This window comes from Pygocentrus nattereri, chromosome 26 (assembly GCF_015220715.1).
Source record: "Pygocentrus nattereri isolate fPygNat1 chromosome 26, fPygNat1.pri, whole genome shotgun sequence".
In the NCBI taxonomy this organism is placed as follows: domain Eukaryota; kingdom Metazoa; phylum Chordata; class Actinopteri; order Characiformes; family Serrasalmidae; genus Pygocentrus; species Pygocentrus nattereri.
In genome coordinates, this window is record NC_051236.1 from 24,105,323 (window position 1) to 24,121,887 (window position 16,565).

Sequence of the window (16,565 nt, forward strand, 5' to 3'; positions counted from 1 at the left end):
GTATAATATATTCTGGAGTAGTGTATAATATATTCTGGAACAGTGTATAATATATTCTGGAGCAGTGTATAATATATTCTGGAGTAGTGTATAATATATTCTGGAAGTGTATAATATATTCTGGAACAGTGTATAATATATTCTGGAGTAGTGTATAATATATTCTGGAGCAGTGTATAGTATATTCTGGAGTAGTGTATAATATATTCTGGAGCAGTGTGTAATATATTCTGGAAGTGTATAATATATTCTGGAGTAGTGTATAATATATTCTGGAGTAGTGTATAATATATTCTGGAGCAGTGTATAGTATATTCTGGAGTAGTGTATAATATATTCTGGAGCAGTGTGTAATATATTCTGGAAGTGTATAATATATTCTGGAAGTGTATAATATATTCTGGAGTAGTGTATAATATATTCTGGAAGTGTATAATATATTCTGGAGTAGTGTATAATATATTCTGGAGCAGTGTGTAATATATTCTGGAAGTGTATAATATATTCTGGAACAGTGTATAATATATTCTGGAGTAGTGTATAATATATTCTGGAGCAGTGTATAATATATTCTGGAGTAGTGTATAATATATTCTGGAAGTGTATAATATATTCTGGAGTAGTGTATAATATATTCTGGAAGTGTATAATATTCTGGAACAGTGTATAATATATTCTGGAGCAGTGTATAATATATTCTGGAGTAGTGTATAATATATTCTGGAAGTGTATAATATATTGTGGAACAGTGTATAATATATTCTGGAACAGTGTATAATATATTCTGGAGTAGTGTATAATATATTCTGGAAGTGTATAATATATTCTGGAGTAGTGTATAATATATTCTGGAAGTGTATAATATTCTGGAACAGTGTATAATATATTCTGGAGCAGTGTATAATATATTCTGGAGTAGTGTATAATATATTCTGGAAGTGTATAATATATTGTGGAACAGTGTATAATATATTCTGGAGTAGTGTATAATATATTCTGGAGCAGTGTATAGTATATTCTGGAGTAGTGTATAATACAGTGAGTCTGAGTGTCTTTTTTAATATGAATGGGTTTCATACACTGTGAAAATGACAAAAACTGGATGAAAATGGCTTAAAATGTTGAGTTAAAAATCTACATGACTGTGTTAGGAGTGAATTTAGATGGACCTAAAAGGAGAAGAAATAAGAGTCTGTCATTTAGTTTTAGCTCTAAATAGTCCAGTTTTGAATTATTGCTGGGTGTAATTTCCTGGTTTGTTAAGGCTGCTTGTCTTATTTGTGGTGTGTTCTGACTGTGTAAGTAATGTCCAGTGCGCACACTGTTCTGCTTTTGATGCTCACTTTGGTCTCTAATCCTGCTCCCCTCATTATTCTAAAAGACCCTCAGAGAGAGAGAGAGAGATAGATAGTGTGTGTGTGTGTGTGTCTGTGTGTGTGTTTAAACGCGCATTTCATTAACAAACTCTGAAGTTTAACTGTGGAGCTTCTGAAGATGATACAGAAGGATGGAGATGAAGAGCACTGACACGGAGAAAGGAGAAGGAAAAAATAAAGGGGATTAACGGGGATTACTGTTAATCTGAGAATGAAGCTATGTGATCATGATCGATCCTCATGACCTGTGTGGCCAAACCTCAACCACTCTTAAGAATGCTGCTAAGATTATAGATAGATAGAGAGAGACAGAGAGAGAGAGAGATAGAGATAGATAGAGAGAGAGAGAGAGAGAGAGAGAGAGAGAGAGAGAGGACTCGGCTCATATGGGACAGAGGGTAATATGGGTCCTGATCTTTTGTAATTGTCTCCTCATTCAGAGAGAGCACACCAATGAGCTTCAGAAGAACACAGAATAAACAGGCTTCTTCAGTTCGTAAAGAGTTCTTTATTAACAAATATGGTCCAATAAAATATACATTCGATTCTAATACTGTATTATTATGTACATTTGAAATGAGAACATGAGAAAATTGAAAAACACCAGAAAGCCTGAAACTCTGAGAGAGATGAGAGATTTAACTCCATCATAAACTGAACACCACAGTGATCTTAACATCTAAGAGCTGTGTGTGTCTGTGTGTGTGTGTGTGGGGGGGGGGTCCTTCATCTGCTAAGTGGTCTCGTATTGATGGACAGCAGATCTCACGGGTCACTGGGACACACACAACCAGAGAGAGAGAGAGAGAGAGAGAGAGAGAGAGAGAGAGAGAGAGAGAGAGAGAGAGAGAGAGAGAGAGAGAAAGAGAGAGAAAAGAGAGAGAGAGAGACAGAGAGAAAGAAAGAAAGAGAGAGAGAGAAAGAGAGAGAAAGAAAGAAAGAAAGAAAGAAAGAAAGAAAGAAAGAAAGAAAGAAAGAAAGAAAGAGGGACAGAGAGTGAGAGAGAGAGAAAGAAAGAGCGAGAGAGAGAGAGAGAGAGAGAGAAAGTGAGAGACAGAGAGAGTGAGAGACAGAGAGAGTTAGAGACAGAGAGAGAGAGAGAAAGAGAGAGCGAGAGAGAGAGAGAGAGAAAGTGAGAGACAGAGAGAGAGAGAGTGAGAGACAGAGAGAGAGAGAAAGAGAGAGAGAGTGAGACAGAGAGAGAGAGTGAGAGAGTGAGACAGAGAGAGAGAGAGAGAGGGAGAGAGAGACAGAGAGAGGGACAGAGTGAGACAGAGAGAGAGAGAGACAGAGACAGAGAGAGGGAGAGAGAGACAGAGAGAGGGAGAGAGAGAGAGTGAGACAGAGAGAGAGAGAGTGAGACAGAGAGCGAGAGAGAGAGAGAGAGAGAGAGAGAGAGAGACAGAGAGAGGGAGAGAGAGACAGGGAGAGGGACAGAGAGAGTGAGACAGAGAGCGAGAGAGAGAGACAGACAGAGAGAGAGAGAGAGCGTCTTCAACACTTTCACAAACACAAGCTGTGAACAGTGACGGCGCGCGGTGCGGAGAGCTGTTCGATCAGCTCAACTGAAGGTGCTGTTCTCACATTTAATATCATCCTAAAACAACAAAACAAAACAAAACAAACTCAGCCAACAGAGGGGCTAAACACTCTGCGTGACCAGACAAGCAGAGTACAGACCAGTGAGACCACAATTACACACAGAGAATGACAACAGAGACTTAGCTGAGCTCAAACTAAATAACACAAAATAACAAAAAGTGTCGTTTTTTCTACAATAATAATAACAACAATAATAATAATAATGTAATATATAATTACAATATATAGTAATATTATAATATCATATATAATAATAATACCTAACACAATTATTTGTTACTTTTACTATTTAATTATTAGTATAGTAATTCTAAATGACCAATATTACTATATAATTATTACTATAACAATTACTATACTTATGTAATTGCTGTTTATTAAATGTATGTGAATAAAATTGACATATGACAGTAATAATAATAATTATTATTGCATTCTTCTTCTTATATTATTATTATTATTAATGATTGCTTTTTGTGTTGCTTTTTGATTAGTAATACTTTAACTCTCTATTTTCACTTCAATCAGACGATGTAATAATTAAAACAATTTAATACAAAAAAACTACAGAATATTTACAGAAGCTGCTCTCTGTGTGTCTGACTGTACAAACTGAAGTGATCAGTCAAGCCAATCCTCCCTCTCTCACACACACACACACACACACACGCACACACATACACACACACACACACACACACACACACACTCCTCTCCGCTCTGCTGGAGTAATCGCTGCTGTCCAATTAAAGATATTTCCTTCTCTGCCTGTGGAGACTCAATCAGCGGATACCTGCTAAACAAGCGAGTCCAGTCAGACAGACAGAGAGACAGACAGACTTTTACTCCCTCATGACTCACAGAACACGCAGAAAACACCGTCTAACACGGACACACTAATGAAAACAAACATGCGGCCTCGGCGCGTTACCTCGAGCTCAGGGGGCCAACATTTTCTCACAGAGCGCTCAGAGTATGTCTCGTTTTTATTTCTTCCTCCAGCAGCGCCCCTTTATTTGTCCTGCCGGGCTCGTCCGCGGCGTGTGTGAGCTTGTGTGTTCCCCCCTCCAGCTCGCTCATTTCCGACTGATTCACATGCAAACGCGTGCAGTGATGGAGGTCGTTATCACCTTCACCTGCACCCCCACCGCCCCTCCGACAGCGCAGAGCTCTCGCCGCCTCAGCCTCGCGCTGCAGCCGCACTCAAGGTTCAAAACGCGCTTACTTACAGTGACAGCGAGCTCGGCCTGAGGTCGAGACCGAGAGCGGACGGAACGCGAGCAGCTCCGCGGCGGGACGCGGCTTCGCTCAACAGCGGCGGCTTTCTCAGCTGTCTTTCCTGTTTTCTCTCGTCTACAGATTTTAGTTAGTATGCCTCTCTCTCCCTCTCTTCCTCTCTCTCTCCCTCTCTCTCTCTCTCTCTCTCTCTCTGTGCTAAATGCTCTCTGACGGACCGCGCGCTCTCACTGTTGTCCCGCTTGCTGACAAAAAAGGTAAAAAAAATCCTTCGTGCCACAAACTTCAGCTTTGCTTTGCTTTAAACTGGACGGCGGGGCGTCTGACGTCACTGGGCGGGAGGTGTTGGGGGGTGATGACCACGTGACCGAGCCGCCGCTATATCTTTAACTTGAAAAGTAGGCAAAGTGTAATCTATCAGCACACACAGCGAGACGGGCTGCTTTTCAAACACACACACACACACACACACACACACACACGCTTGTTTTGGAAAAGCACGTGGCAAAACTCACTCAGTAAGAAAACCGGGGAGAGGGAGCCGCGAGCGCGCGCAGAAACTTTTCTCCGTCTTTCTCCCTCTTTCTCTTTCTTCCTCTCTGTCTGTTTAACGCTGCAGTCTGGGCTGCCCGAACTCGCTCAGTCGGCCAGTCGGTGCCACCCGAAACGGGGCGCGCGCACGCGCACGCACACGCAAATTCACACGGCTCCTCGGGCGAAGCTGCGATGACCCTGTCCGGCGCAGGCGGCGGAGACATGTCCGGGCACACGACGCTCGCGCCTGACGACGTGGACATCGACGTGGTCGGAGAGGGCGACGACTGCGACTGCGATGACAGCATCGGCGTCGGCAGCGGACTGGAGCGCGAAGACAGCGACTGCGAGGGCGCGCGGGCGGCTCGCGACGTGCTCGGAGACGACGATGATGAGATGGAGGACGCGGTCGGGGAGGAGGACGCCGACGTGAAGGAGCGCAGGAACGGCGGTGAGTCCAAAGGTGACGGCGAGGAGGAGAGCGGAGGAGGAGGAAGCGGTGGCGGCTCGTGCGCTCCGGCGCCCTCCTCCAAGCCCAAGAGCGCGCTGGTGAAGCCGCCGTACTCGTACATCGCGCTCATCACCATGGCCATCCTGCAGAGCCCGCAGAAGAAGCTGACGCTGAGCGGCATCTGCGAGTTCATCAGCAACCGCTTCCCGTACTACCGCGAGAAGTTCCCCGCCTGGCAGAACTCCATTCGCCACAACCTGTCGCTCAACGACTGCTTCGTCAAGATCCCGCGTGAGCCGGGCAACCCGGGAAAGGGCAACTACTGGACGCTGGACCCGCAGTCCGAGGACATGTTCGACAACGGCAGCTTCCTGCGCCGCCGCAAGCGCTTCAAGCGCCAGCCGGACGTCCTGCGCGACCAGGCGGCGCTGGTCATGCACGGCTTCGGCGCCGCGTACGGCCCGTACGCGCGCCCTTACGGCGGCGTGCACCCGGCGGCCGCTGTAGCGTACGCGCACGCGCAGGCGCACGCGCACGCAGCAGCCCTCCAATACCCTTACGTGACGCCCGCCATGGGCCATGTGCTGCCGCCCGCCGTGCCCCTGTTACCCTCCGCGGCCGAGCTGAGCAGGAAGGCGTTCGGGGCGCAGCTGGCGCAGCTCGCGCCCGGGCTCCAGCTGCAGCTGGGCGGCTTGGGCAGCACCGGCACGGGGGTCACGGCGGCCACGACGCCCGCGCCCATCACACCAGCAATCAAACGCGAGCCCACGTGCCCGCGACCGTCTTTCACCATCGAGAACATCATCGCCGGGAACAACACCAGCAGCAGCAACACCAGCTGCAGCCCGGCCTTTCTTCGGTCCCCGGTCCTGAGCGCGCCTTCGCTGGCGCTCGCGCGGACGTCGCCGGTGCTCAGCGCGCCCACCACGCTCGTCCCGGGACAGTTTCTGACCGCGGCCAGCTCGGCGGCGCCGTCCAAATGGGCATCGCAGTGAAAAAAGACACCAAAAAGACAAAATGTAGTTTTTTTTTATACTTGTAATATTTAAAGGAGGGAGGGCAGAGACTGTAGCACTGGAGCGGCAGCCGCACTGTAGCCATGTACAGAGACTGAAAGAGACTGAAAAACAGACACACGTGCGCAGAGTGGAGGGATGATGATTTCAGCACAGGTAAAATCTGTAAATATTTGTATAAAAGAAATGAAACGTACTTGTCCCGCTATTTTTGTTGAATCTTTTTGTTTTGCTTTATTTTGTTCTCTTTTTTTTTCATCTGCTGTTCAGACTTTAAATGTTATCAGTTTGGAGTACTTTTATTTTCCCTATATATATATAAATATATATATATATATGATGGAAAATATTTGGACATGATTGAGAGTGCTGCTCTCCTTATAGTTTATTTCCCGTTATATATGTTGACGTTCATATATATTGGAAAATATTGAAACACACGCACATATACATTCATTTATTTATATGGGCGTGTTTGTATTTTTTCCTGTTTTTGGAATCACGAGCCGATTGTCTTTTCCATTTGTCTGATTTGTTTTTACTACAAAATATGGAGTGTGCTTGTTCGACGGCTGGACAGGCGGTCTGTTTATAAGATCAAATTCATATATCTGTATTCTATGTAGCTATATTGTGTTGTAAATTGAATACATTTGTTAATAAATATTAAAATAAGAGCTGAACTCTCAGACAGCATCTATATTCTTAATGAGCTCGACGGCTAATCAGGCGCTTTTGATCTTGTGGGGTTTAGACCTGCTCTTTAATTAATTGTAATTAACAGTAAATGTAAGTATTGATTTTTGAATGGAATTCAGAATAAAAGAAACTGCAGGAATACGTGCAGGAGAAAGGCAATACACATAATTAGCCTTTTTGACAGAAGCTTTAATAAAAATAAAGTTCACTGTATTTTTTTATTGAAAGAAATTTTGCGCAAAACCTGAGCGGCTATTAATTTGACTGTAGTCTAAACATCAGCCGTTACTCATCAACGCCGCAGGCTCTAAACTGAGCAGGAGTTACAGAAAGTATCGTTGAAATATTCGCTTCATATGAAATGCAGGCATGAATACAGTCTACATGTAATTACATTGTAATTATACTGTAATTAATATTTATATTATTTGTGACAGCTACAAACAGCGTAGAGTGGAACTGAAGCTCTTCTTTGCTTTAAATCTCCGCAGTCTGAACTCTCACTACCAACACACAAACCCACACGCTTCACTTTCAATTTAATTAAACGGGTTAATTAATTGCTTATAATGAAACGGGATCTCGCAGCGCGCGAGCCTCGCCGGGTGAGGAGGATGAGCTCTTGTGTGAATGGTCTCTGAAACGCTGAGCGCTCTGAATCAGCCTTAAACACTGTGAGACCCTCTGCAGGCTCTCAGGGTGAGCCGCGCGTCTGAGTCTCTCCGCTTTGGCAGTTGTGTGAGCGAGTCTGATGAGCGCTACACAAACAGCACATGGGGGCTTTGGGGTTACAGGGTTAGGGGGGCTATATTTAACTATTTCACTGATCCCCATGGGAAAAGAGAAAGGCCTCGCCTTCCCAAAGCCACTTTGCGCCGGAGAGGCGCAGCTGCCTCCTCAGTCAGCCAGGCTTGCAGTCAGGCTGCGCGCTCAGCGCTCACAGCGCTGCTGGCCTTTTAGGAAATCACGCAAATAAAGGAACGAGGCACCTGCAGTACAGACGCCTGCGTTTCAGGAGAGGAGGATGAAGATGATGAAGATTCAGAGGTCATTAAACTCGTGGTAAAACCACGTTAACTGTCGTGACTGAAAAATACGACGAGACATGAGCGCATTTGGACATATTGCTCGGACTACTTATTTCAGAAGGAAGGAGATAAATAGTCCAAGCAGTGTAATTATAAAATAGCAGTATGAATAAACAAACAAATAACAGATAAACAAGTAAAAAAAAAATTAGATTTTATTGGAATTAGACATTTTGGATCAAAATAAATGAAGAAACAACGAAATATAATAATAACAATAATAATAATAATAACAATAATAATAATAATAATAATAATAATTTTTAAATAAACACACACACACACACACACACACACACACATACACACACATATACATATTATAGACAGATAGACACAGACAGGTAGGTCTAGATCTGTCTCGGTCTACTTATTTTTATACAGATTTATCCACCTCTCTATCTCTCCATATATATATATATATATATATATATATATATATATATATATATATAGGTAGATAGACCGCTATACTTCTCTTAAGCTCTATAAGAGACTCTATAAAAAGAACATTGTCCTTTTGTCCTCTCTACGTTGTCCTTTTACTATCATTACTTCTTCCCGTCTCTGACTTAAAGAGACCAAATCCAGTGAACAGGACTATCGCTCCATCCTCCCATAGTCCACTAATAATCCTGCAGCCTGTGTGAGGATTACCCTACGCTCTCAGTTCATCACCAGGTGGCGCTTTCACACACCCTCTCATCCTCATCCGGACTACAAATTAGACAAGCGAAGCATTCTGGTGCTGTGCGCTGGAATGCTGGTGCTCTGTTAGTGAACCTGCAGAATTAGGCTGTAATATTTCTAGGCACCTGTTGACATGACTAATCACCATTAGGCCAGTTTATTCACAGCAGCAGACATGACTCTAAGATATTTTAAGACCAGTTCATAGAACAGGCAAAATTACATGATTCTTACTTTTTATGCAATCCCAAATCTTTAGGGCCAAGGAGTAAAAGCTTCTGCTGAAGGTGAATATTTCCTAATCATTTCCAAAAAAACACAGTCCAAGCCTTTTCAGTCTACATGATGAATTTAAGCTTTTAGCACACTTATTACAGTAGCAAGACCACTTTGATTGAGAACATATAATTGTTTAAACAAATATGCCATAAACATTATGTTTGTGTCTGTGGTGTCATAACAAAATGTATCTCCAAAATAGTACCTTTGTAAGAGATGGGAGAAATATGCTTTAGTGTAATGTACAGTAAAGTGATAAAGTTTCATTCCAGGTCATTTCAGACCATATTGAGACATTTTTCACAAAAACATAACATTAAGGCCAGCTAGTGTGGTGCTCTACAGTGCTGTATAAATATAAAAAACAGAAAAAAAAACATTTTAGATATGACCATAAAAACATACACACATGAGCAACACCGATTCATACTTATCCATCATTCATATTAATATCATTTTCAGCAAAGACTCTAATAGAAGGTCAAGAAAGTGAACTTTCTATGGGTTGTGTCTTTTTATGGTGTGTGAAAGTTAGTGACTGCTTTCGTCACAGACTGACCCTGCTGTGCCTGTCAATGACGCAAGTGTTGGTGTGGTCACTCAGTGGTCAGTCAGCGGTCATTCTCCAAGAAAGCTGACCTTTGTTGCCACACCTGCTCCGGTGCAGGGCACAAGTGTGCTGAACTGTATTCCCACAAGCACAAGCGTTTCTTGCAGTGAGAGCAGTGTGTGGACCTCCCAAGGTGGTTCCGTTTGTCTGGAGATCTCTTGAATATGTTTGAAAAGGAAGCCTTAAATGAATCCACCTGTACTTTTTAACATAATTTGTATCTGCTCCAGCTGCAGCACACAGTCAGTTACCAGGGCCAGTGGTTTTGACATGTTCAACTGTACTTAGTTAAAAAAAATGAATACACCCATTGACTCTAAACAAGACTGTAATAGAAACCAATGGGCAGCTGCTGAAACACCTACCCACTGGCTTTTAATACAAGTATGTTTCAGCAGGATTTTAATTGCTTTTAAATACAGAGAATAGTAATTATGATTAAGAGTGGATGTGTTGGATGTACAGTAGTCACATGCAAAAGTTTGAACACCCCATAAATTTTACTTTACAATTAATATTGTTTGCTGAGTTAAGCATATTGGAAAAAATATATAATATACGAAACCTAAAATGTCACATGACTTTTACTCAGGCCACACTTTATTTTGCTATTTACTATGCATTAAAATGCACAGAAGGATGTTGTTTGTAGATTATTTACTTTAAAAAAAACAACTTTGCATGTCATTTGACTAGGGGTGCCCAAACCTTTGAATATGTGTACAGTTGTTTGAGATTAGGTTGAATAAGGCTATTCCTATAAGCACATTTTAAAGGAAAATGAGAAAGTATCATCTCTATCTGTCACAAATAGTACACCTTTTATTTGCACAAAAATATATTGTGAGTATTAAGCTATCAAAAAAGGTCATAACTTGAATGATGTTCACACAAAAAATAAAATATTGGATTTCATTTTTGAAAATTTTAAATCAAATGGTTATGTAGTTTCTAGGATACATGATTGAGTAATGTGTTCTTAATGAGTTAAAATTAAACCCACTAAACTGATGAAGTCTTTACCAAAAAATTAAATGTTGAATTCACTTAATTAACTGTTACATAAGGTGGTTGCACACAAGTGGGTTAAGTACCTTTTAAGTTGCTCAGTTGAATAAAATGTACTCAGTGATTTAAAGCATGAATTCAAATTAACTGGACTGATCATATTTATGTTTTACAATAACATTCAACTTATTAAAGTATAACCCAGTGTGTACTTTTGGACGCTGTGCAAAATGTAAATAAAAACAAAATGCAATCATATGCAAATCTTATATTTTGAAAACAGTACAAAGACAACACATCAAATGTTGAAACTGTTGTTTTTGGAAAAATATATGCCCATTTTGAATTTGATGCCAACAACACATTCCAAATAAGTTAGAACGGGGGCAACATAAAGCTGGTAAAGTTGTGTAATGCTAAAAAAATACCTGGTGGTTAATTGGCAACAAGTCAGTGACTTGATTAGGTATAAAAAAGCATCCCTGAGATGCTGAATCTTTCAGAAGTAAAGATGAGGAGGGGTTCACCACGTGTCATCTACAGTACACAATAATATTAAAAGATTCAGAGAATCTGGAGAAATCTCAGTACGCAAGAGACAAGGCTGACAACCAGTATTTCCTGGCCATGATCTTTGGTCCCTCAGGTGGCACTGCATTAAAATTAGATATGATTCTCTAATGGAAATCACTGCATAGGCTCAGGAACATGTATGAAAACCACTGTCTGTGAACACAGTTCATCACTGCATCCAAAAATGCAAGTTAAAACTCTAAAATGCAGAGAAGAAACCATATATAAACAGGATACAGAAATGCTGCCACCTTCTCTGGGCCTGAGCTCATTTAAAATAGACTGAGGGGATGTGGAAAAGTGTCCAGTGGGCCAAGTAATTTGAAAGTCTTTTTGGAAATCATGGACACTGTGTCCTCTGGGCTAAAGACCACTCGGCTTGTTATCTGTGCACAGTTCAAAAGCCAGTATTCATGATCATATAGGGGTGCATTAATGCACATGGCATGGGTGATTTGCACATCGGTGAAGGAACCATTAATGCTGAACGATATATACGGCTTTTGGCAACATATGCTGCCTTCCAGATGACGTCTTTTTCAGGGAAGGCCTTGATTATTTCAGCAAAACATTGTAAAACCACATTCTGCATATATTACAATAGCATTGCTTCATATGAAAACAGTCTGGGTGCTAAACTGGCCTGCCTGCAGTCTAGACCTGTCACCCTCTAAAAATGTTTGGCACATTATGGAATGAAAAGGAGACCTTGAACTGTTGAGCAGCTGAAATCTCATATCAAACAAGAGTGGGAATTTTTCATTTTCAAAACTACAGCAGTCAGTCTCCTCAGTTCCAAAACACTTGTGGATTGTTGTTAAAAGAGGAGGTGATGAAATGTAGTGGTAAACATGCCCCACGTCCCAACTTTTTTAGGCATCAAATTCAAAATTCATATATTTTTCAAAACACAGATTTCTCAGTTTCAACATTTGATTTGTTGTCTTTGTAGTATTTAAAAATGTGGTTTACATGATTTCAATATTATTGCATAGTATTTGTATTATAATTGTATTATTCTGCACACCATCCCAACCTTGTTGGAAATAGGGTTGTAGAAAGAGTTAAGTGGTTTAATTGATAGCTACACAATTTCATTAAAGTATTACTGTACTACTGAGCTGTCCTAGAATTACACTTAGCAGTAACTTGCACTTAAAGTGAACAATGCAGTTCAGCAGTTAACCGCTGAGTATAAACAGGCCTGCACACAACGGAAGGTATGCTGGCGAGAAAGACAATACAAAAAGTATGAGTAACATAAGTAAAGCAATATGCAAATAGATGATGCCAGGAAGCAATAGGAAGAATGTTGAATATCATTCATCAAGATCACACTGACCAAGCAAACACGTGATGTAAATCTCACAACTCACTTAATGTAGTTGAAACAACACAACTGAATGAGTTTCACTGTCTTACTTGCATTTGTTTAGTAATGTCAGAGAAACTGATCAAAACCAACAATGGAGTGATGTCAAGAAGCTGAAGATAATTGCAAACAGGTCCACCTCCAACCAATGGAATCATAAAATTACTAAGACTGTCTCAATCGCAATAGTTGTAGGACTGTGGTCTCAAAATATCAGACCAGAAAATATTGCCTTGCCTCTGCCAAGATGACCTTTAGTTCTACTGGCCACAACACATGACAGCAAGCACTTAAGGACAAAGACACCAGTTCTCATTAAAGAGCCAGTGGCGAGCATAGTCATCTCCTGGAACTGATCATCAACAGTAAATGTGGATACAGCTGTTACTAAATATTTCAAAGGCACAGAGATGAAGCAATAAATGACAAAGTAAAGCTGGCACACAGGGGCATTAATAACTAATGGAGGAGACAGTGACTAATAGGCTGCTCATTGTAATGGAAGTGTCATTGCAAATCAGCAGTTGTCCAAGGTTATTATTTATAAATGTTTGATGTGCTCACCTCATAGAGGCACGTCTTACACAATGACTGATCCAGGAGAAACACGGCACCGCCACTGAGACACACTCCTTGACGAACTGAAGAGATATCTGAGGCGAGAAACCAAAAGGAGGAATCCATAAGTGGCATTAAGGTCTTAAAGACAACATGTTTTCAGTGTTAATTAGGTAAGTCTGAGGACTCTAAGGACTTGTAAAGGATGTGAATCATATCTTTCCCTCTTTGACTGCTGCACTCAAAACCTAACATGAATCTGAAAACTTCAATCGTTTGTGTTCCATAACTTCTTGGTAGTATTCTTACATATTGGTTGTGAAATGTTGACATGCCTGAGCACAATGATGATAATCTCACGCTGAAGTTTAAAGTTGAGTCCATTAGAGGTGAAAAGAAGTGACTGAGAAATTGAGCTTTCCTAAAGAACTCATACCCTATGCTGACCAACATTCTTACATTCTAAGATCAAGGAGAAATCAACCTCCTGTCCAGGCAGGAAAAATACTAACTGTGGAGTTTGCGAGGAACAACACTGCAGCGCATTTAATGATGCGTGCATGTTCATTTTGGGGTAATAGTCCTGCAGCATATCTTCATTTAGTTTTCTACAAGGACTCTTATCCGGAGGTGGGGCTAGCCTGTGGCTGTGTTTTGTGTACAAGGTGGGCCTTCACAGTTTCTTTAGTAAAGGGACTTTGAAACCATGAGTTCTATATAGACCACTTTCATGGCTTTCATGAGTCCTTTGCGTTGTGAAATGGTTCTTCAGTTGGAGAATATGTGTACATGGTTCTATATATTGAAACTTGTTCTATATAGCACCAAAGGGGTTCTTCTATTTTTGCAAGCTTGTCATTGCAACAGCAGGAGAACCTATGTAGAACCCTGTTCAAAAGGTTCTAAATAGAACCATTTACAGCACAAAGAACTATTTCACAATGCAGAGAACTCTTAAATCATGCAAGGAGTTCTTTGAGTGCTCATGGTTCCATGTGGAACTATTTTCTTTACTAACAAACTTTTGAAGAGCCATCTTTTTTAAGCGTGTAGCTCAGGCTTAGAATGAACTATTAGACAAACCTCTCTTTGTGTATGGTGTGGCTGTGACCTGCAACAGCTCCTTAATAAAGCCCAATGGCTTGTGCATAAGCTGTGTCTTCTTTCATAGCAGCGAATGCTACAGTGTAATGATATTGTACCTAATTAACGAGCAGGACCACACACTACAATACCTTCAAATATTCTGAAACTGGGCTGCTGTAGTTTCATATTAGACTATTCTTTACAGTTCAATCCTTCAAAATAAAGGCGTCAAAAATAATGACGTTTTAAAGAAGGTTCTCTATCAATTAAATGTTCCTTGAATGGGCCAAGAATCGTTTAGGAGCCTTCAATTTTAAGAGTTGCATTCTTTGAGGGATGAAGGGAATCTTGTTCCTCTTCTGCACTCTCATAAATAAGTAAAAAAAAATGAAAAGCTGCAACATAGAGCTCTTTAGGCCGTAGGCCACTTTTCATTCTCTAAAGAATCGTGTTTCAAAGAGATTTGTGAGTGTGAAGAGCCTTTCAAAGTTTCCAAAAACCTTCACATCATGTACATATTCTGTGCCAGTTTAAGGGTTCTTCCTAGAACCTTTACAAACTTTAAACTTTGAAAAGGTTCATTGCACCTACAAAGGTTTCTGAGGGAACCCAATGTGGCTCTACTCTGGCTCTGTGGAAACCTTATTCACACTCTTATTTTTAAGAGGGTGTGCTCCAGAACATTCCATAAAGTGCAGTGATTTTCACTGCAATCTGAGATGGGATTGGACGGTGGAGACTTAAAGGGCGTTGAATTTCAGTTTATTTGACTCTCAATTTGACTTAGCGGTATGTATTGGGAGCATTATCAGTTCACAACATGAGAATATCACAAAAAAAAACAATGTTAGAGTGCCAATTACCTTAAAATCCCAATGCTATGCATCCCACAAGATCCATCCACGAGGGATTCATCATATTTAACAGTTGGCATCAGACTTCTATGTTGTCATTTTTATCAAGACAGCTTCCCTTGTTAGTTTCTTCATGTTGCTTTGAAATCTCGCATATCCAAATGCTAATTGTCAGAACCCTTTCATCCGTTTAAATCTTGGTGGCTGCCTTTGTAAATGTCTTTCAGGAACCTTCAGGAAGCTAAAACTCTTTCCTCTATTGTCCACCCTTTTTGATCAGTAGTTTAAAGATGCCTAAAGGAGTTATTGTCCTGCCAGTGGTCTTAGTGAGCTACTGCAGCTCTGAATAATGCCGCTCATGCACCTTTTACACACATTGCTGAAGGTAGCACTTGACGCTTCTTCTGGCAGGTGAATGAGAGTATTAATGTTGTTGTTATGCAACTATGAAACTTTTTTTTTTTTCTGGAAATCTGACAAGTAACTGCTAGCTAGCTTTTGCATAATGCTGTTATGTAAACTGTCATTACGATTACATTTTACACTTAAATTACTGAATTAGGGTGTTTTGGTAAAGTTGTCCAAAGAAGCTTTGTCCAGAATATAATGTTAGGGACTGAAAGCAACTCAAAAGCCAATTACTTTTAACTTTTAATTTGAGTTTAGAGCGCTTGCTGGGAATGCTGTTTGCTCAGGACAATTGATCAGCTCCTTGGTAACTGTACAAGCTGGTTTGTGTACTTGTGTATTGGACTTAAAGAGATGACCAAATGAATAAATGCATTTTTTAAATGTTATTTTGATCTTATGACCTTAAGACCCTAAGAAATCTCAGGAGGCCTGGCTTCCGTCCTCTAGCTACGCTCCTGATTCAAATCATGATTTATTCAGAAACCTTTGTACCATTTTGGTGAGTTTGTGTTATGACTGCTGTAGTTAGTTAAAGTTAAGGGATGTGGCCAACATTCTTTTGCAAATAGTGCCCAAAACTGTGAAATCTAATTCGCATTTAGCTACTGAGGGACTGATTGCCTGATAAGTTGAATTGAGTGATAGATTCTAGGGATTAATTAAGGAAAACACAAAAATATGTGGTGCATGAGGTCAAACACTTGTTAGATTAAAAAATAATAATTAAAAAAAAACTACACTGGTATCCAACAAACACTGAAATGCTCATCCTGTAGAAACAGAAAAAGAGTTTCATTACATATGAAAACATTGTCAAAGCTTCAAAATGCAACATTTCAGTCCATACTGTTTATATGTGGACACTGAGCTGCAAAAACAGCCTGTTTTGAATTAATTGTTTTTGTGGTCACAAAAAGTAAAACCAGGCTGAGGAGTAATGCAAAGCAACCAATCAGAACACATGTAATTTAAATATACATTAAAGCTACAGTAACAAAAATAGACTGTTTCGTTTTAAAGGGTAGAAAATGAGTATGTAAAAACGAAAATAAAGGTTGTCATTGCTACATAAAACCACAACATGTCAAAGGTGGATGTTTTCTTAAACTATCATTTATTTAC

The 16,565-nt window shown here is 40.7% G+C and overlaps 1 protein-coding gene across 2 annotated transcripts; it reads left to right on the top strand.

Annotated features, from left to right (window-relative positions):
* Positions 1–4,597: 4,597 nt before the first annotated feature.
* foxd3 (forkhead box D3) lies at positions 4,598–13,465 on the top strand. 2 transcript variants are annotated; one of them, XR_005129702.1, is made up of 2 exons: positions 4,598–6,371; positions 13,106–13,465. XR_005129702.1 is itself a non-coding variant. In XM_017721902.2 (1 exon), the coding sequence occupies exon 1, from the start codon at positions 4,941–4,943 to the stop codon at positions 6,192–6,194; it is 1,254 nt and encodes a 417-aa protein (XP_017577391.1). In that variant the 5' UTR covers positions 4,598–4,940; the 3' UTR covers positions 6,195–6,892. The 2 variants fall into 2 exon arrangements, 1 of the variants encoding a protein (XP_017577391.1); XM_017721902.2 differs by lacking the exon at positions 13,106–13,465 and having other exon boundaries at positions 4,598–6,892.
* Positions 13,466–16,565: the final 3,100 nt, after the last annotated feature.